This window comes from Indicator indicator, chromosome 2, assembly GCF_027791375.1.
Source record: "Indicator indicator isolate 239-I01 chromosome 2, UM_Iind_1.1, whole genome shotgun sequence".
Lineage (NCBI taxonomy): Eukaryota > Metazoa > Chordata > Aves > Piciformes > Indicatoridae > Indicator > Indicator indicator.
In genome coordinates this window covers 43,072,078-43,094,142 of record NC_072011.1, presented here as the reverse complement: position 1 = coordinate 43,094,142, position 22,065 = coordinate 43,072,078, and the positions used below count along the sequence as shown (strand labels likewise).

General features: G+C 38.7%; 1 protein-coding gene across 1 annotated transcript in view; it reads left to right on the top strand.

Moving 5' to 3' along the window:
- Nucleotides 1-22,065, top strand: part of KIF6 (kinesin family member 6) — a 167,636-nt gene that overhangs the window by 140,891 nt on the left and 4,680 nt on the right. The window contains 3 exon segments of the mRNA XM_054395319.1: nucleotides 12,044-12,128; nucleotides 13,071-13,206; nucleotides 14,785-14,870. Of these exon segments, the coding sequence (XP_054251294.1) occupies nucleotides 12,044-12,128; nucleotides 13,071-13,206; nucleotides 14,785-14,870 (307 nt within the window).

Here is a 22,065-nt window from a genome sequence, read left to right as displayed (position 1 = left end):
ATACAAGAAAGGGCAAAATCTTTCTGCTTCTGGGGAGATTTGTTGAGACCAATTTAATCTCTTTTTCTGTCCAACTCCATTGTCTCTGTAGGGCTATAGGAAAAGGTAAAGGAAAAAGCACAATCTAACATGGGTGACAGTGGCAAACATTCTATAAGGAATCAGAAGCCTTTCCACAGATTTCAGAATTAAAGCCCAGTTTTATCAACATTTTATTAAAATTTTAAAAAACTTTTTCCCCCAGATTTTGTTACTTGGGTTTTAGAAATAAGATTTTATGATTTTGCTGTTATTCAAAGAGCTCGGGGGTTTTGAGCAAACTTCCTTTGAAAAAACCAATTCTTTCTAAAAAATAAAATGACTAGGTGAGTCAGAAATAACAGCTATATTTGAATCCCTGAAAATGTATACCAGCATTTAATTTAGTGCAGCAAATGCCTGACAGCAAGGATTTTGGCATCTGTTGTTTTTATATTTGGATTTGTAACACATATTTGCTTGAAACAAAAATAGAGAGCTTTCTCCTTATCTTTGTTCCCTCTCTAGGTTTTCCTGCATTTTCAAAGTTACATACCTGTTCTAAAGATGTTAGTATCAGTTTATGCTCTTGTTGGCCTGCTATGTGTTTATGATGTGCTTCACTCTGTTTCCTCACCTTTCCTTAATTAGAAGTGAAAGAAGAGCGTAATCAGTACCAAAGTAAAGCAAGGGCAGACAGTGCTGTATAATGCAGCGAGTACTTGGAATGTCAAAGAAGCTGTTTCTCCAATGTGCTAGATTGTTCTGCTCCAAGAAGCTGCCACTACTCTATATCCTATACCTGATTGGGTGTAAATATGTTGTCTGATGCATATCTGAAGCAATACAGTTGGGAACAATTTGGGTTGGAAGGGACCTTTAAAGTCTAGTCCTCCTGCCATGGGTAGGGACATCTTTCACCTTGAAGCCTTCCACTAGAAAAGCTAGGCCAACATGGTTTATATCTAGTGTGGATATAAGCTATGTTTAGAGAGTGTATGGTAGTTTTCTCTACAACCATAGCAGCATCTTACAGACATACATAACATTAATCAGGCTAATAATTAAAAATATTTTGAACTCATCTGCTGTGATCTGTGTGAATGGAAATGCACACAGCACTTCCAAACTGCTGGTTTGCATCAGGGTTAGTTTCTTATTTAAATAAATCCATATTTAAATAAAATGTGCTCAGTTTCTTTCATTGCTTTACATCTACAAGAAAGGAAGAAAGGAGGATCTGGGAAACTACAGACCTGTCAGTCTGACCTCGTTACCAGGGAAGGTCATGGAGCAGGTCAGCTCAATTCCACTACACAATGTATAGGGGACAACCAGGGGATCAGATCCAGTAAGCATGGGTTTATGAAGGGCAGGTCCTGCCTGACCAACCAGATCTCCCTCTATGACAAGATGACCTGACTAGTGGATGAGGGAAAGGCTGTGGATATTGTCTATTGAAAAGCCTTTGACACTGTTTCCCACAGAATTCTCTGGACAAACTGGCTGCTCACGGCTTGGATGAGCACACACTCTGCTGGATAAAGCACTGGATGGGCAAACAGGCCCAAAGAGTGGTGCTCAATGGAGTTAAATCCAACTGGCAGCTGGTCACAGGTGGTATTCCTCAGGGCTCAGTGTTGGGACCACTTCTGTTTAAGATCTTTATTGATGACTTTGATGAAGACATAGAGTGTGTCATCAGTAAGGTCACAGAGGACACCAAGTTAGGTGGGAGTGTTGATGATCTGCACAAGGGTAGGGAGGCTCTACAGAGGGACTTGGCTAGAATGGATCAATGGGCCAATGTTAATGGGATGAGCTTCAACAAGGCCAAATGCCAGGTCCTGCACTTGGGTCACAACAACCCCAAGCAACGCTACAGGCTTGGGGAAGTGTGTCTGGAAAGCTGTCTGGCAGAAAGGGACCTGGGGGTTCTAATCAATAAGCAGCTGAATATGAGCAAGCAGTGTGCCCAGTTGGCAACAAATGCCAATGGCATCCTGTTTGGGATTAGAAATGCTGTGGCCAGCAGGAGTAGGGAGGTGATTGTCCCCCTGTAGTCAGCTCTGGTGAGGCCACACCTCGAGTATTGTGTCCAATTTGGGGCACCTCAATACAGGAAAGATGAGGAGGTGCTGGAGAGTGTGCAGAGGAGGGCAAAAAAGCTGTGAAGGGCCTGGAGAATAAATCTTGTGAGTGCAACTGAAGGAGCTGGGGCTGTTCAGTTTGGAAAAGAGGAGGCTGAGGGAAAAGACCTCATTGCTGTTTACAACTGCCTGAAAAGAGGTAGTGAAGAGGCTGGTGCTGGTCTCTTCTCACAGGTAATTAGTGACAGAAAAGAGGGAATAGCCTCAAGCTGCGGCTGGGTAGGTTTAGACTGGACATTAGGAAACATTTTTTTACATAAAGAGTGGTCAGGCATTGGAATGTGCTGCCCAGGGAGGTGGTTGAGTCACCAACCCTGGATGTGTTTAAAGGTCATTTGGATGTGGTGCTTGGGGATATGGTTTAGGGGTGAACCTTGTAGAGTAGGATTATTGGTTGGACTTGGTGATCATGAGGGTCTTTTCCAACCTGAATGTTTGTGTGATTCTGTGAGCTTATAACTCAGGTGACATTTAACTTTGTTCATATGAAGCAATAGAGTCTTGATCTGTACTAACACCATGAAACGAAGAGACACGTGTTTTCAATCACATTATGACAGAAGCTGAGGAAAGTGGCAGTCTGTGTTTTCCTACACAAATCCAGTGCAGTACGTAGAGAATATTAGCCTAGTTTAAGACTATCACTCCTGGTGCTGAAAAATGATATCTTATGTGTGGGCTAAATAAAGTATTTAAAAAAATAATCTGTTTCAAGTCCAGAATTTGAAGACTATTATTATTATTATTATTATTATTATTATTATTATTATTATTATTATTATTATTATTATTATTATTATTATTATTACAAGAGATAAAGCAACATGTCCTCAGTGCTGCTAGGCATTCAGAGATGCTTTCTCAAAAACCACTTAGGTGGGTTCATGTATCTCCTGTGTGTAAAGTATGCTACTTTTAGGCACAGGGGCATGGGGGGTAGGAAAAAAAAAAAAAAAAAAAAAGACAAGTTAGTTTGCAATGGCCTCAGAATAAGGGAAAGATTTATTTTAGAAGTTAAGAATTTTGATATGTCCAATGTTTCTGCATGTTATATTTTATACATTTATGCCTGAAATATCAAACAACAGGGTTTGGGGGTTTTTTTGGTAAAAATTTGATCTTGTTCATGCAGGGCACTGATTGTATTCCTAGGGTGACCTCTAGTGGTATCAAGACCACTCTATTTAGTGATGGATTTATTCAGTCTTTCTGTTTCAAGGGGGGGAAAAAATCAGAAATGCTTTGCATTGGGCTTCATTTTTTCAATTCTGAAGCTGACAGAAATCTGGTAATATTGTTCTTGTTAAAAAGGATGATGATTTTCCACTGTTGCAAAGACAAAGATATCAACAGCAAAACTTGCTGAAAGTTCAAAATCCAGTGCCTCTTTGCCTTGTTTTTACACTGAGTTTTACTCTGACAAAGATAAAGATATTTTGAATTTGCTTTGAGCAATTATTCTAACATAGGAAGTGCTTTTAGAAATATTTACCAAATCAGCTTTCAAGCAGCAATTCATCCCTTGTGGCAGTACTTGAGGTTTCTTTTAAGATAATATGTTTTGTGTTTTTCCCAGTATTATGTAGGAATCAGGTTTAAAACTATAGGAGTATGTTCTAATAAGAAGACACTTGTTACACCTGTCCCTTCAGGCCTCATGCCCACAAAGATGTTTCTTTCCATAAATTCTTCAGGCAGACATGAGTTTTCCCTTTTATGGTGTCTTCAGGAAAGTCAATACTGCATCTTTACTGGAGATATTTGCAGGTATATTCTGTTGAATTGTCAGAGGAAATTCTGAGATTACTCATGTTCTTCTATTAAGCTTCTTATGTGACCCACTCAAATTCATCTTATTACATCTCAATAAAGATGAAAGACATCTTTGGATCAAGTGATATTTTTATTAGGAGTCGTGAACTTACAGCACAGCTAGTCAGTTGTCAGTTTTATTGACACTGACTTTAGCGTTTCACTGTTGTTGGAACAGCTTGCAGTCTCTCTAAGCTTTCTTGCAGTAAGTATTTCTTCTGAAATGTTGAAAAGTTCAGTGTGAATTGCATTGATAGTTAAAGACTAGCTGACTAGCAACTAAGCAAGACAGAATCTGGGACCTCTCGCTTCTCCAATCTGGCCTACTAAAATTAAGATGCTAAAGTGCTCTGAGGATAATTACATATTGAAAGACATCATCAGAGAAGTTTGCAGAATCTCTGTCCTTGGAGTTTTTCATAACATGCCTGAACAACCTATTCTGATTCAGTTTTCACCCAGTAGGTTAGACCACTCAGCCTTCCAAGGCGCCTTCCAACCAGAATGATTCTGTAATTCACAAACAGGGCTAGAGATGGAGTGAGCAAAACGTAAGTGTTGGTTTATGCACACATTCTACTGTTTCTAGGTTGAAGCTTGTTTACTTTAGTTTCTGTGTACCTCAGAGTAGCCTCTCTATTGGCTCTAAAAAGCTGGGAGAATAATGTAAAAGTAATGTACAATTTAAGATGTATCAAAATTTTTTCTTCTGACCATATCTGGGGGGGGTGGGGGGGGGGGTGTTGGGCAGCTTGACTAGCCCTTTATCAGTCAAGGTTTCCTCTGTGAGAGCTCTTTGTAATAAACAAAAGTTATGTAATATAAAGAATGGTAAATAAATGGAGCTCTTTCACATATGTGTTTCCTTTGACTGTTTTCAAGGTAAAGGTCAGACATAGAACAGCAATTCCCATCTGATCATGTAAAGCACAGGACAAGTGAATGAGAAACATGAATGAGAAACAGCATGGTTAATGTGCTAACCAGTATTTAAGAACAAGCTCAAATCTGGTGGAAAAACTTCTTCCATTTTACTTTTTTTCCCCTGAAAGGGCTAAAATAAATCAATTCACTACTGCTTTGCTCTAAAAACTTGCATGTCTAAGGTTAAAGAAAATAATGACTTGCAAAAAATAGTTACGAATAATATCCCACAAATATGTAGAGGTTGGATGTATTTCTCCAGATAAGAATCTTGTGGATGAGTTGTAGTTGTTTGTGGATACATTGGAATGGTCTCTTCTTAGAATACAGTACAAGTGTAACCCAGTTGACAGCTATCAGAACATCGAGTTCAACGTCCTTCTCAGGTCATAGGAAAGAATTGTCCAAGTTATGAGAAATGCCTAAATACATGTATACTTCTTTTGCCTTCTTGAGCTGGTAGCCCAGCACAGACAGCCTGGCTGTTCTGGAGCTGCAGCCAATGGGTATGTGCATGAGAGGACTAGCAAAGGTTGGTACTCAGTGTGCAATATGAGTGTGGCCAGCAGAGAGAGAGAGTCCCAGAAACATAATCTGCCTACAACTGCCCAAGATCTAGCACATGTGCCAGAACACTGAACAGCATCAAAATCAATCTTCTTAAAGAGTAACATTCCAGCTGATATGAAATCCTATGGTTGTGGCTTCAGAAATTTTCTGGAGAATTCAAGCATCCTAACAACATTTTGAAAAGCATGTAGGAAATTCTTTTTGAGGGTTAGTGGGAGGGCTGGGAGAGTGGAAACAAAACTTCTGTGGTATTTTGTCTTTATGGTACACTTAACCAAATGGCATCTTATCACATATCTCTTCTGTTTGCATGGAAAAGTATTAGGTTTATCAGAGATGCTTCAGGTCTAAAGTCTTTTGTCTTATTTGAGGCAAGGGTTAAAATAAACACTTCACAATGCAACCTCGTGCTCATAATATATTGATTTCATCAACAATAATGTATTTTTCCTTTCTGTTTTCCATCACCTCTACTTCTCTCTTGCAGATGAAAGGTCTTTTACTAATATAGCAGAAAGAACAAAATTGGTTTGGCTGATACCACCATATACGTTTGTTTGGTTAATATTCACCTCTTAAATCAAGGTCAAATTTCCTTTTATTGCCTAACCTGAAGTGAGACATCAGTTGTGTGACCCCTCTATACCTATACATAGCTGAAACAGAACAATCTAAGTATGCATATTCTTCCTTGATATTCTTCTAAAAGGCATCCTATAAATTCAGTGTACAGTCCAAAATAAATGCTTTTGTGCATTTTCATGAGTATTTGTACTGACAACCACAGCCAGGCTTCCACGCAGAGTGCAGGTTCTCACACCCATTATTTTTAGAAAACATTAGCAGTATTGAATTTATCCCACAGTTGCTGCATGCATTGCATTCCTAATGTGACCTGCAAGCATGGGATTTACTCTGCATACCTATGTATATTGCTTGTGCACATATTGCTGCCATTTCTCAGAACTGAGAATTGTATCTGCGTACCTGGGAGTCCCTAGCTAGATGCACTAAGCTTCAGTACTTCTGTGCTCTGTGACACTCAATGTGACTGTACTTTTAGCACCTTAGATGTTCTCTGTAAAGTTGCACTATATTATTCTCAGCCAAGTTTTTATCTCAACCACACATTGCTTTACCAAAGTTACTGTGCTTGCTTATTGCAACTGCAGTCTTCACATGGGCGGCAGTGTATTCCTAATGCTTGAGCTTCATGATAAACAACCAATTTCAGATGCATTTTCCTTCGTTTTCGTTCAAGAAGACCATGACAAAACTTAGCAAAGAGAATTTTTTTCCCATGAAAGCTCTTGGATGCTGTAGAAACGAATGCTAACAAAGCCTCACAACTTATGGATGACAAACCACACTCCTTCTTGGGAGGCAGAGATTGATTATTCAAGTATCAGTTATGGTTTTATCTACTGTTATGAACAAGATAAATAATGTAACAATAATTTCATTAAGTAAAAAGAGAAAATGTTTTATTAAGTGAAGGCAATAATTTGAGTTAGTAGGGATTTTCTGACTAAAACCCAGCTATGTTACTATTTCACAAGATCAGCTGCTAGATTGATTAATGTGGAACATATTAAACTCAAAGCCATTTTTTGGGTTTGGTTTGGTTTGGGGTTTTTTCAGTATATTGTACTTACATATTTGGAAACCAACAGAGAACTTTTAGCCATGATGGTTTCAGAAACTTTCATGGCTTGAGCATAGCTGACATGAAGGCAACACCCTTTTAACACCCTTTTACTAAATTCAGTGATTAAAATAAAAATCCTCAAAATACACATGTCCTTAATGCTGCAAGTGAAGAATTACTTGTAAGCTGATCCTGAATAAAGATGGACAGGTAGTTCATTTTAAAAGACTTAAATGGCAGCATACATTCCAGTTTGAAAGCACTAAAACCCAAGTTTGCCAGAAGCTGCAAAGCTGGTTAGATAAGCAGTAATAGTATTAACTGGATACAATTCTATATTTGGTTGCTTCAAGCGACTCTACGTTTATGCAGATAAACACAAGACTATCCAGTGACAAAATAAAAAATTTTGACTGCAAAAATACAACTGGAGAGCAAGGCATGGTGCTATTTAAGGCACAAGACAGCAAATCCTTAGGAATTTGAGCTCTAGGATACACTCAGGTGGCAAGATATATGTGAGTGCCCCAGAGAGTATAAAGTTCAGGGTCACAGAGAGTTTCTTGCAAATTTTTTTCTGACTGTAGACAAGAATCTGCCAGAGTATTTCAAGTTGTTGCCAGCTTGCAGTAAACTATGATGATAACACTTGCTATCTCATACTAGAAATAGTGGGTTTCATCCATGCTTTCCATACTGCTTTGAAATAGTGATCCAGTTTAGCAGGTGATGTATCTTTTCCTGGTACTGGGTGATTTGGTGATGTGAAACGTGTTGTAGAATTTACTACTTTCTGTGCTACAAACTAAAAATTCCTCTTATAGTCTTCTTTATGAAAAAAAAAAACAAAACACCAAAACCCTTGTGATGTGGACTGAGTGCCAGCTCATACAGAGCTCACCTTCCTCTGTAAGCAGGCAGCTGGTATCAATTGTATCATGTGTCTCACTTCACCAAATGGGTTGTTTCCGAAGATGATATAAAAACAATTGACGTGAAGATAAATATCAAACTGATTAGCTATTTCTCTACACAATGTCGCACTGTCAGAATCTCTTCTTTACATCATGTGTCCGAGTACTCTTGCCAAAAGACTTCACAATGTAGGATTCTTAATTTTTGACATCCAGCTGATGTTCAGTTACAGTAATGTAAATAAAACGAATACTCCTTATTGTTGACTTCTACTAGAATAACTGCTGTATAGAATTGGATGGAGGTATGCCAACAGAAACCCCTAGTATACACAGAGGGAATGTTTTCCTTAGCATGAATTTCATACCTCCTCTGCACCCCTGAATCCTGGGTCTACATTATCCAGGATCAGACTGAGCCATTGCTTTCTAGAAGTCACATCACCTGAATGGTTCATCTCAGCTGATGTACTAGAAGCACAGAGCTAGACTGCACAACCAAGTTTCATGTGACAAACTGTCAGTCGGTGCATTAAAAGTTAACCTTGAGTGAACAAAGCAGAAACCACATTGTGTTCTTCTTGCAGTTGCAGAAATTATTTCCTATAGTTAATATTTCAGCAGTAGTACCTCTGCACTTTTTAATGTGTTGCAATTTTTTTATGTAAATGGGCAAATGTTGGTCTCATGAGTTTCCAGGTTTCCTTAATTTACAAGTACTTCATATATGTGTTAATGCATAGATAAAACTATTTGATGTTGTAATAAACATTTTCCATTTCTGTATGGGCAGGCAGACATGTACAATAATCAGAAACTCTATAGGGGAATTAAAAACTAGCAAAAAGAAAGTATTTCTTCTTAGGAATCTATCTTAAATTTGTGCCAAAATATTATGCTTTCTGTGTTTTACTATCTGTTCACTCAGCTGTCCATATCATGTTATTTGAAAATAACTGAGCCTAACTGTTGAAGAATGCTAATCATAGAATTGTTAGGGTTGGAAGGGACCTCAAGGATCATCCAGTTCCAATCCCCCTGCCATGGGCAGGGACACCTCACACTACATCAGGATGGCCAGAGCCACATCCAGCCTGGCCTTAAAAACCTCCAGGGATGGGGCTTCCACCGCCTCCCTGGGCAACTTGTTCTTCACCCTCATGGTAAAGAATTTCTTTCTAACATCCAATCTGAATCTACCCATTTCTGGTTTTGCTCCATTCCCCTAGTCCTATCACTGTCTGACACCCTAAAAAGTCCCTCACCAGCTTTCAATATTAGATGTGAGATAGAATGAGCCAGTAACCTCTGCCTTAGCTTCCTAGCTTCAACTGTAGCAGAAATTACCTGGGCTGGCGGGAGGAGAGGCAGAAGCAGCAGGAACCCAAGGGCAGAAAAAAGGCCAGGTTAGGGCTTCAGAAAAGATAAAGGGGAGATGGAAGAAAAGAAGTAGCAGGGAATGAGAAGATAGCAGCAAGAAAAATGGTTGAAATGGTTCTTGCAATGAGCAGGCATGGCAAAAACCTGACATGGAGACTGCAACATCATGGGAAGATACACCAGTGAATTTTCAAAGAAGTGCCCAAGTAGGCCTGTCTTGGACTTGACTTACCACTGCACTTTACACAACACTGTGATAAGATCTTTTCTGCTTTCTATGACCGGAACTCAGTGATGGTTATCTAAATTTTCGGCATTTTCTTGATGAAATATCCAATGCTATTTTTGCTGCTGAGGCCCCAACAGCTTGTGGTGTACTCGTGTCAGTTTGCAGTGTACTCATCTTGTTCCATTTTGTACATACACAAAACTTTGTGTACCTTGCCCACAGCTAAGTTTCTTGATGTCATCAGCAGCACATTGCTAGAAATAATGGGTGTAGCTGCATTCAAGGTTGAGGAAGCTGGGGCCTTTGTGTGGTAGAGGTTCTTACCTTATAGAAAAGCCTTTATTATAATTTCTAAATGTACCTGGCAAACAATTAGTCCCTTCCACAGCATGTAATCAGCAGCAGAAAAACATATTACTTGGTATTTTTGTAAGTGACAAAAGTGTACCTAAATTTGTCTGCCCTGTCAGAGCTAGTACAAAAGGAAGGAAAGCTGCAGTATTGTATCTTTGCTTCACTCCATAATGACTAGCAGAATTTGGGGATGTTTTCAAGTAGGGAAATCCTCACTCCAGAAATAGCATTAACATTTGAAAATGTTACTGTCTTCCATTCTGTATTATTTCCCTTCATTGTAAGGGGCTAGAGCTACTACCTTCTGAACTCAGACACCAAAACAAATTGTGCAAACAGGCTAAATACACTTCAGTCTGCTAAAGAGAGTGCCCTTTAATCACTGCCAAAGACCCCTCAAAGTAAGTTTGGCTGGCTTTGCATGGAAGCATACCAAGAATGCTCTCACATAGTTTGTGAGCATTCTTGTTTGAGAGGTAGTAGGTCACAAAATCAGTTCAGTTTGCTCCACATAAGTACATTTCTCACTAGCGTGAATGCTTCATATTCATGAAGGTCAGAACAAGTGCAAAGCCTCAGGAGCTCTGCAGTGAGCCTCTCCCAACAAGTTCCCTGTGTAGCTCTGCTTTCCCACATCATGCCTTCTCCTGAGGGTGGTATCTGACAAATCAGGAAATCCTAATCCCCTGTAGTCATGGAATGGTTTACTGCTTTCCTTAAAGGTTCTGACATGAGTGTGATGGCCTTCTTGTTATCTGTTGTGTTTGCAATTAACTTGTCAGATAATTCCACTGTTGTAGGATCTCCTCTGCCATGATGTTTGCACTTCCTGCTTATGAGTTCATGTTAACATTCCAAGCAATTTATGTTTTTATATTTTGATGGTACCCTCTCCACCACAAATGTGTTGAACCTATCCTTCTTTTGTAGTCTGTACATCCAGCAAAGCCTTTCAGTGTAAGAAATGAGAACTGTTCATGGGCTGAAATTAATTAATCTGTGCTAAACTACGGGGTGCCACAACAAAAGATTAATGGTTTCAGCTGGCATGCTGACAGGTGGAGAAGGGGTCATTACTGCCTGCTTGTTCCAGACAGAATTCTGCTCCTTGAAGAAAGGGTGAACTCCTCAGGCCTCCCGACAGGTTGACACAGAATTTATTTTCTTGGCAGAAATAATAGTCAGGATGGAAACTTGCATGTATTGTACAGCAAATCTTTCTTACATTTTTCTTCAGTTAAAAATGTTAAACGTGTTTTCTTGGGAACCTTAAACTATTCTTATTCATCTTAGAAACGTGAACTCTTGCAATATTAGTAGGTAACATTTCCTTTCAGTGCTGAATATATAACACATAAGAGAAAGACTGTTTAACCATCTCTCAGAAAGAACATACTGTGTATTGCATGCTACCTAGCTCTGTTACACAATAGGGAAATCCTAAGCTGCTTTCTTAGGTTAACTTCTCTTGAGGTATTTCTTCATTTCTCCTTTTCCTTGAAAAAGTTCTCACATTGTTTCAGGGTGTTTTCCTTATTCATACTAATTCTCTGAATTTACTGCTTAAGGAGTTACTTTCTCCTTCAGGATATGTCTCATTCTTCTTTCTGTTACTGTATTGCCAGGCACTGGCACAACTACTGTTGTATCTTTTTGCAGCAGATTTGCTGTTCTGGTCTTGTCTTTGTAGCCAAAACCGTCAGATTGAATGCATTTGGTAGAGTTTTATACCAAAGATGAACTTTTAAAGTGGTCTGGGAAACTCACTTTTATCCATATCTAAAATTAATAATTCAGACTTTACTGAAAAAGAAAAAAAAAGTAAATACTACAAGCAACTTAATTAAAATCACTAATTATTTAATGCCTCTTGTACTAATTAAGACATGAATAACAAATTTGAAGAAACATTTCCAAAAGAGATAAGTGGTTAATGAACCCTATCTCATTATCTACCTCTAAAAAAATAGCTTTTATTCTAATTAAAAGTTACTTCTTTTGGCATCTTATGGTCATTGTTTACATCTCATCATTTCTCCTGTAGCTGTTTCCAGTCCTTCTGAAGAGCTAAATACCCTTGATCTGGTAGAAGAGAAACTTCGAATGCAAATTGAAGAAGGAAAAAAAAGGTATTAGCTCTGCCTCAAACTTCTGCTGTCCTTCAGAAGTTATACTGACACTGTATTTGAATTACAATTCTGTACACACAGCTACCCTCAGGGTTTCCTCTGACATTTTAAAAATGTCAGCTTTGTGGTTCAGTAATAGTTTCAAATTTGTGTGTATGCTGTTGGCTTCTTTCTAAGATGCCACAGTACCTGAGTGGGGAAAAATCTACGCTTGAGCTAATAGCTAAAAATAAATGAAAGTAGTTTAATGTTCTCCTTGAAGGTTAGTGCTAGAAACTTATTGTTTGAATCCAAATGTAGTGTGAACACTTTTGGCTGATTCAGAAATGTCCTGCCTTCCTTGACCTAAGGAAAATCTTTAGACTATACAGGATTGACTAAGCATAAATAATATGCAGAATACACATTGGTTAACCATTCATTGTTCTAATGTAGCTAGGAGGATAAAAGAAAATAGATGCAGGGATATCAGTTCTAAGTAATTTGTTAACATTTCTGTTGTGTGCAATCTATGAGGACACTTCTAGCTATTTCATACTACTGCTAAATCTCCAACTGTATGTTAGCTAGGAAGCCTTGTTAATGAAGCTTCCGTCTAAAAGAGAAGCTCCTATCTGAATCCAGGCTCTGGTGACAAGTGGCTTGTTAATGGTAACATGCTTCGAAATCAAAATAAATAATTGACATATTTGTTGGAACTTGTATTTTAATTGTTAATCAACATTGTTCCTATTTGAATTTCATTAATTTCTTCAGTGAAATAAAAACTTTGTGGAATGTTCTTCTACTTACCATCCAGTAAAGCACTTATAAAATGAGAGATGTCTCTTCTGAGCACCACTCTGTCTGTCCCTTGCATCTCTGGTTATATATTCTTTTGTAGATTCAATTTGTAACTGTTCTATGTAGGATCTCTCATATACTTTCTTCTTCTCATATTAGTTATAAAACAATGTCCGTTCGCTTGAAAGGACTGAAGATAGAGATTGAGCATCTACAGCTGCTAATGGAAAAACTCAAGATGAAGCTGCAAAAGGACTTTGAAGTCTGGTGGTCTCAAGAGGCAAGAAATCTACAGGTAGGAAATATCCTCATATTTCTTCCATTTTTGTGTAAATACAACATTTCTTAAAGAAGTAGTTAATTGACAGATGAAATTTGGTGTGTGATTGACTTATGGCAACATAAATAAGACAAAGCTAATGTGAGTTATATTTGTATGGAGCAAACCCAAGCAAACTCCTTGAATTCTACTCTGTGTTTTGACATTCCCTCAAACCACTTGAAAGAAAGGTGAAACTGATCTCAAAATACTTAAAATTCTGAAGGATCATAAAATAAAAATTAGGCAATTGAAAAAAAAAATTATTTTTGCTGAGAGCAAAATTATTGTTTCATCAGGTGTATGGCATATGTATTAGAAGATGGCAGTCATAGATGTAATATGGACAAATCCTAGCAAATATAATTGGATTTTAGCCTCCTTTGTTTGCAAAGACTCCATCAACCTTTCAACTTTCTTAAGCTCCCAGAGGGTCAGTAGCTCTCAGCACAAAGCATGTCCCCTCACTTTCTAGCTGCCATCATTGCCTGTTAAAGAACCCAGCAGAAACAGAGTGCTCTTATTTAATGACTTGTATAAAAATGAACTGAAGAGATGTCATTTTAAACAGTCTATTAGGCATTCATAACACAGTCTGAAAGCTGAACATAGTTTCACAAACACAGGAGACAGTACAAAAGAGTCCAGGAGGAGATCAACTGAAACAGCAAAATCACTTCCTCATACAGTCCTTCTGACACTTTTTTTAATGTCTTCCAAGTAGCGACATGGCATCTCACAGCAAAGCACTGCCATCAAATGCACATCAGGGTAATGAAAATGAGTGCTGAGTCCAGTCCATCCCATATAATTTATTATGAACTGGAAGAGAAGATAGACTTTGTGTGAAAATAGTACAAATAGTACTACTACACTTTGTGTGAAAATAGAACAAAATAGTATTTAGCTAGCATTTTGTTTAAATTTAAAATGTATTTTTAAGAAAACAGCCAAAAGTAAATACAGAATTTAACATGAGGAACTCAGTTATTCATAAAGTGCCACCTAACTAGCTTAACTTCAAGCTATCGTTGCAAAACACTATTCAGGTTAAAATCCCAAGCCACATTAGCGGCAAAGAGGGAAATGTTTTAGTCACTCTCATGTCTACATAGTTAGGCTTTTCAAAGCACTGCAGGTAGCATTCTTGAATCCACTGGAGTACAGTTTTCTCTGTCCTTTAACAGGAGAGGTCCAGGATTCAACCTTTCATGATTCATCAGCAGAAATTAGAAAACTGGAAAAAATCATGTGGACTGATTTCTTGGATTTTGACCTATCTGTACATCAGAGCTATCTAAAAAAAATCAAATCTGCAGACACATGCTGTTAGATATTAAAAACCTGTAATTTGAGATTAAAAATAGTTAAACCAATCTTAAATACTTTTTTTTGTGTTCAGAAGTGTTTGTCTAATTGAAGAAAATACTGTATGTTCAGACTGTGTTTGCTGAATGAATCATTGCCTACCTTGTTGCTGAGACATGTAGGCCAACATTAGGCATTCTAAGAAAATCCTATCCTACATAGTTTTGTTTTTCAATCTAGACCCAGCAGGAAAAGCCAGAGACGGTTAGCTCACCAAATACTGCAACTGTTTATCCTCAGTCTGTCAAATCCTCACATCTATCAACTGACAGGTAAGCTGTTCATTTTCCCCTTACCTTTATTATAAGAAATTCAGTTTTATTAGAAGTGCAGTTCACCAGAATGCTTTTTGCAAATACCATCTCAAACAGTGCATTTCCAATTACAAGTGACATTACTGTGTAAAAAATTAATTTTTATAATTCAGTTGCAATCATAGTGCAAGTCACTTATTACAGCTCAGTTCTTTTGACTTCACAGAATGACTTGCCAGTCTGTTTTGCTATGAGGAGACTATATCTCCTTCAGAATGTATTCAGTAGGCTGCAAACAAACAAAAAAATTATAAATTGATTTAATATATAGCCTACAAAGATGTGCTGTTGAAAAATGTCCTGCTGCTACATTTATGCAGCATATTATTTCTCAATGATAACACATTTTATATTGTAAAATAGTGGTGCATCATCTATAGTAGAAAAATGTAATCATCTTGGTTGTTTCATCATCAGTCACTTCTGATTTCAAAACCTTCAGTTTAAATTTGCAATAATAATCTTTCTTTGCTTGCAAGCAAAATAAATTGCAAGAAAACACAGACGTGAATGTGCTGGGTTCCGTAATCATTGACCGTAAATAGAGGTGTTCTCTCCCCTTCCCTCTTCCTTTGTCTATCCACACCTCTTTCTTTCTCTCTTTTTCTCCCTCGCTCCTTCCTTCTTATTATACAGTTAATCTTTCACTGATGAGTGGCTTTAGCTACAATTTTAAAGCAATACTTCGTACAAATCATGCTTCTTGCTTTATACCAAACATTACATCCTATATACCATTAAATAATGAATACTGGTTGGTTTGGGATTTTTTAACTACAAAATATATTCTAATTTTCATTGAAAACTTTTGTGTATTTATAGTAAAAGTTCCATAATCAGTACAGAGAATGAAACACATAATCCTTTAAAGTTGTGTAAGAAGGCATTTTCAGATGGCTCAAACTGATGAAAACCTACTCTAGTCCCTACTTTGCTTCAGTTCTTATTCGGCGTTCTCTCAAGACTCAAGGGACTATTCACTGTGCAAATGGCTGGCAAGTTTTAGGTCTAATTCAAGCTGCACATTTCTGGTTTTAGGCTGAAATTTACTTGTCCTGCAGAGCTGCTGACAACAGAATGTGAGAGAATTTTTGGTCTAGCTTTTGCACAGTTATCCAGATTAGTTCAAGCAATCCATGACTGTCACTCTCTTTAACTTTGAATTGAACTGAGGATCTCTTACTCGACCTTCCTGTCCCACTCTAGGGAATAACAACGTCCAGTTTGTGTGCTGATGCATTGCTCAGGGGAGTGATACCTTATGCAGTCTAAGCTAAAATTAAAAATACAATAATGCCCAGGCACTTTCCAGTGCAACTGGAGACTGGCTTCCAGGAGTGGTGATTTCTCGTCCCCCCACCCTAGCTCAGACACAGAACTGAATACTGGTTTCTTTATACATTGCTTTTAAACTTTTATTTCACATGCCTTTACCATTTGTGTTTATTACTGGAGGACAGTTCTCAGAAAAGAATGTCTAGAACTTTGACTAGAATGAGGGAAGGTACCTGGCTGGTTTTAGCTGCCAAGCCTACTTTTAGTAGGCAGTACAGTCCTGTACTGCCCCACATGGTTTCTTGCACAAAATCTCATGAAGAGTCTCTAAGTAATGGACATGTTGGCTGAGACTGACTGGATGGTCCTTGCATACATATGACAAAACCAGACCATTCACCTTCTTGGACTTAATTGCAGAGGGAGTCAGCCTGAATAGAGTTTTGTTTTCCTATCTCCAACAATATACTTGCAATGATCTTTTGAAGTTAACTACTCTTTCCTCCTTGCATTTCCAGAAAGTTAATCTTATTTTATGCTAGGCTATTTAAACTTATTTTATACAGGTAAATTTCCAATGTGATGTATGTGGAAACAGAAAACTGTTTCTGCTTTTTGTGAGGTGGGAGCTGAAAGCTTAACATCCCCCTGTGTGTGAAACTTTACTTTTCCCCCTACTAGAGGCAATAACATATTAGAGTAAAAAGTTCCAATTTCACAGGCTTTGCAAGTATAAAACAGTAGAACATTTATTTCCCAAGGATTTCCATGGCCCCAGTTAATACACAAACTTTACTTCCCAAGATTGTGTGGAATTGAGTACAGGCTGTAGTTGTTCCACTCTGTTATAGTCCCAAGACACAAATGGCTGTTTGTTTCTAACCCACCTAGAAATAAATAATCTCTTTCTCTGAAATGATATTGCTATCTTCACTCAGCACAAACTGACACAAATTATATTTGATATAATGAGATGTAATTCTGTTCAGAGGTATGTTCAATAGATATAAAACTTAGTGAGCTGTATGGCAGAAATCTAAGACTGCTATTGACAGAGTAAGCAAGCAGTAAAATCGTTCAGACAAACTCTTGAGTGTGAATGGATATAAATACAATCTCCAGGATTAGATTAGAAGTAGTAAATGAACTGTCTCAACATATAAAGGTATATTACATAATCTTTCTTGAGTTTTACATATGTGTTTCAACAAAATCTTTTGATCATTTTCTACTGCACAATTCATGTGGACTGATATTGTCTGACACACTTTCGTCATGTTACCAGAGAAAAAAAATTAAGCCTTGGGAAGCGAACATGATAGCCTCAAATTGTATTTTATATTAAATCAATTCCCCAAGAAGGGAAACTGGTTATCATTTTGATGCTTAAGAAGGATACACACATAAAAAGGCACTTGATTCATGGCCAAATATGTTTTATTCAACTTAAAAAAAAAAAAGGAAAAAAAAACAAAGCTGAATTGTTAAGTGTCAAAATGCAGCTGGTTAATAAAACAGTTGAACAGTGTGCATTTCTGCCTTATTCTTGATCCTACTCCAAATAGTGTAAGAAGCAAAATATTTATTTCAACAGTCACTGAGCTGAAGCAGGGAAAAGAGTGACATAAAAGTTATCAGCGAGTTTGGCATGAGAAAAGACATTTCTGCGTAAGAAAGATAATTTCTTGAACAGGTTAATCACATTACCAAATCTGATATACATGAAATAGCTGAAACCAGTAGTTTGTATCTTGTAGAGGCATACAGTCTCTGCTCATTAACCTGTCGAGTAGATGCAGAAGGTTTCCAGACTGTATCTTTTCATACGGCTTTCATATAAAGCTTGCAGAAATATTAAATCTCATTTGATCTGAATATATTAAAATGAAGAACAGCTGGGGACAGTGGAGAAAGAATGACCCATCTCTGTATTTCAGATCAGCAATCCCAGAGTCATAGTACAAAAAAAAGAAAGGAAAAGAACCTTAAAATAATAATAATAGATAAATTATTTTATTAAAAATTATACCTACTAATATCTCTCGAACTGGAAAAAGAATACTCTACTTGTCTGTATTTTCTCTACCATGAAGACATGGTTCTAACTGCATCTCATACTGTATGTACATTTATGTCTCTTAAAGAGCTCCTGTCAAATCTGCAAAAAGTCTTACAACACATGATGGGCTAAGCACTCCATGTCTGCACCACTTCAGAATTTAAGGAAAATGTTTTGTTCATCCTAATATTGTCTTCTCCCATGTTAGCTTTCTTTTAAGAAATTCATCTATCCTTGTCTGTTCAAGTTACTTACCTCACTGAATATTTCATTTCACTAGTGTTGACCTGCTCTTATATTTTGCTTGAATCAAGCAAATGTTGGATAGTTATTCAAATCTTCACAGAAGGGATGCATTCCTTTTTAATTCTGCCACATCTTTTTTAACCTCAGTGATTCTCTTTTACTGAATCTCATTTGTCCTGTTCCAGCAATCTCAGACTCCTTGGCTCTCTGACTTCTTCAAAATCTTCCTGTCACTTTAGATACCCTTGGAGATACCTTCAGATAACTCTTTGTATTCTGTGATGACTTTGAGCATCAGATTTTTTAACATTTATTGCCCTGAATTGCAAAATTTACACCCTATATTAATGCTATGTTTATGTATTTTGCAGCATTTTCTGTTGTAATAATTTTTTGTTCCTGCAAATTTTCCACAATATTACATGATGATTAAACATGATCTGGGAATAACATCATTGATAATGACACTGCAGAGGTTTTCACATTCGGTTGGTAACAATTTAACTTGAACAATTTATCCATGCATTTGCAAGTTAGTCCAAATTTGATTTTGTAATCAAATACTCAAATGTTCAGTTTTTAAGCAACTTGAATCTTGCCTGCCTTTACACAGAACATCTGTTCCACTCACATCCAAGGCTCAGACTGGAGAACTACAACTGAGGGGTCTGAATACTGCAAATGTTGCACACCTTCAAATTTTACACTCTCCATTTTAACCTACTTCATTTTCCACTTTTTTTTTCAGCTGTCGAATCAAGCATTCATAGCACGACACCCATTACCTTTCCAACTCCTCTACCCTATGTGCTAGATGGTCAGGCCATAGAATCATAGAATCATTTAGGCTGGAAAAGATCTTTAAGAGCATCAAGTCCAACCATCAATCTAACACTATCCATGACCCAGAGCACCATGTCTATGTATATTTAAATAGCTCCAGAGATGACAATTCAACTACTTCCCTGTGCAGCCTGTTCCAGTTCTTGACAACCCTTTCAGCAAAGAAATTTTTCCTAATCACAGAATGTTAGAGGTTGGAAGGGACCTCTAGAGATCATCGAGTCCAACCCCCCTGCAAAAGCAGGATCACCTACGGTAATCCACACAGGAATGCATCCAGATGGTTTCACTGATGGCTATCAGATTAGTCAGGCAGGATCTTCCATTGGTAAACACATGTTGGCTATTCGTGATAACCTTCTCTAGAGAAGGAGACTTCACTACCTCCCTGGGCAGCCTGTTCCAGTGCTCTGTCACCCTCACTGTAAAGAAGTTTCTCCTCATATTGAGGTGAAATCTTCTATGTTCAAGCTTGTAGCAGTTGTTCATTATTTTATTATTGTGCACCATGAAAAGTGCCTGGCCCCCTCCACTCAACACCCACCCCTCAGATATTTATAGACATTGATGAGATCCCCTCTCAGTCTTCTCTTCTCCAGACTAAACCACCCCAGGTCTCTCAGTCTCTTTTCCTCGTGGCTCACTGTTGGATTTTCTCCAGCAGGTCCCTGTCTCTCTTGAACTGGGGAGCCCAAAACTGGACACATTATTGCAGGTGTGGTCTCACCAGGGCAGAGCAGAGGAGGGGGAAGAACCTCCCTAGACCTGCTGGACACACCTTTTTTATGCACCCCAGGATACCATTGGGCTTCTTGGCCACAAGGGCACATTGCTGTCCTATGGAGAACTTGATGTCCACTAGGACTCCAAGGCCTTTCTCTGTGGAGCTGCTTTCCAGCAGGGCAGCCCCTAACCTGTACTGCTGCCCGCTGTTATTCCTCCTCAGGTGCAGGACTCTGCACTTGTCCTTATTGAACTTCGTGAGGTTTGCCTTCACCCAGCTCTCCAGCCTGTCCAGATCTCGTTGGATTGCTGAACAGCCTAGCAGGGTGTTGGCCACCACCCCCCGCCCCGCCAGTTATGTATCATTGGCAAACATGCTGAGGGTACTCTTAATCCCCTCATCCTGGTCATTAATAAAGATATGGAACAAAACTGGGCCCAGTACTGATCCCTGGGGAACACCACTGGCCACAGGCCTCCAAGTTGACTCTGTGCCACTGACCACAATCCTCTGAACTCTGTTGTGGAGACAGTTTGCAATCCACCTTACTCACCGATTGTGTATGCCACATTTCCTAAACTTGTAAGGATGTAATGGGAGACAGTATCAAAAGCCTTCCTGAAGTCAAGGTATATGACATCCACAGCTCTTCCTTTGTCTACCCATTTGGTCATGGTTTCACTGATGGCTATCAGTTTAGTCAGGCAGGATCTTCCATTGGTAAATACATGTTGGCTATTCGTGATAACCTTCTTTTCTTCCATGTGGCTAGAGATGACCTCCAGGATGAGGTGTTCCATCATCTTTTCAGGGATGGAGGTGAGGCTGACTGTTCTGTAGTTGCCTGGGTCTTCCTTCTTGCCTACTTTGAAGACCTAAACCTCCCCTGGCAAAATTTGATGACATTTCTTCTCATGTTCTCACTTAGTACTTGGAGGAACAGACCAACACCCACCTCACTACAATCTCCTAGTTGTAGAAAGTGAGATCTCCCCTCAGCCTCCTTTTCTCCAGACTAAACAACTCCAGTTCCCTCAGCCACTCCTTATAGGACTTGTACTGTAGACTGTTTACCAGCCTTGTGGACCTTCTTTGGACCTGCTGCAGGACCTTAATGTCGTTGTTGTAGTGAGGGGCCCAAAACTGAACACAGTATTTGAGGTGTGGCTTCACCACTGCTGGGTACAGGGAGACAATCACTTCCTCGGTCCTGCTGGCCACGCTATTCCTGATACAGGCCAGGATGCTGTTGGCCTTCTTGGCCACCTGAGCACACTGCTGGCTCATGTTCAGCCAGCCATCAACCAGCAACCCTTTTCCACTAGGCAGCTTTCCAGCTACTGTTCCCCAAGCCTGTAGCCTTGCGTGGTGGTGTTGTGACCCAAGTGCAGGACCCGGCAACATGGCCTTGTTGAACCTCATACAACAGGTCATTGATCTGGCCCATTAATCCATCCTGTCCAGATCCCTCTGCAGAGCCTTGCTACCTTTGAGCAGATCAACACTCGTACCCAGTTTGGTGTTCTCTGCAAACTTACTGTCATGGATTGAGTTGAACCTGCTGCTGCAGTCATGCCAGCTTCAAAACTTGAAAGGACTAACTGGAGAAAAGTACTGTGGGGCTTGAAGTTCAGATTGCAACATGGGAGGCTCCCTGTTCCAGTTGCTGCTGCTGTGTTCCAGATTCTTGGGTGTTGGCTGTTTTCCGCAGGCGTGTGGGTGTGGGGCAGCAATGGTTTTGGTTTTCTGTTTTATGATGTTTTTTTTCCTGTATTTCACTGTGCTGCTTCTGCAAATAGGCTAAGCTAAGGTAATCATGCATTGTATTATTAGCTTAATTAGATTATTAGCTAGCGTAACTATGCATTGTGATTATGATAGCTTATTTTGTCTCAACATGTGTTACACTTCCACTTACTTTTTTTGTTGGGGGAGCAGGCAGGTTAGCCCTTGTGCTAAACCGTTACACTTACTGAGGATGCGCTCAATCCCCTCACCCATGTCAG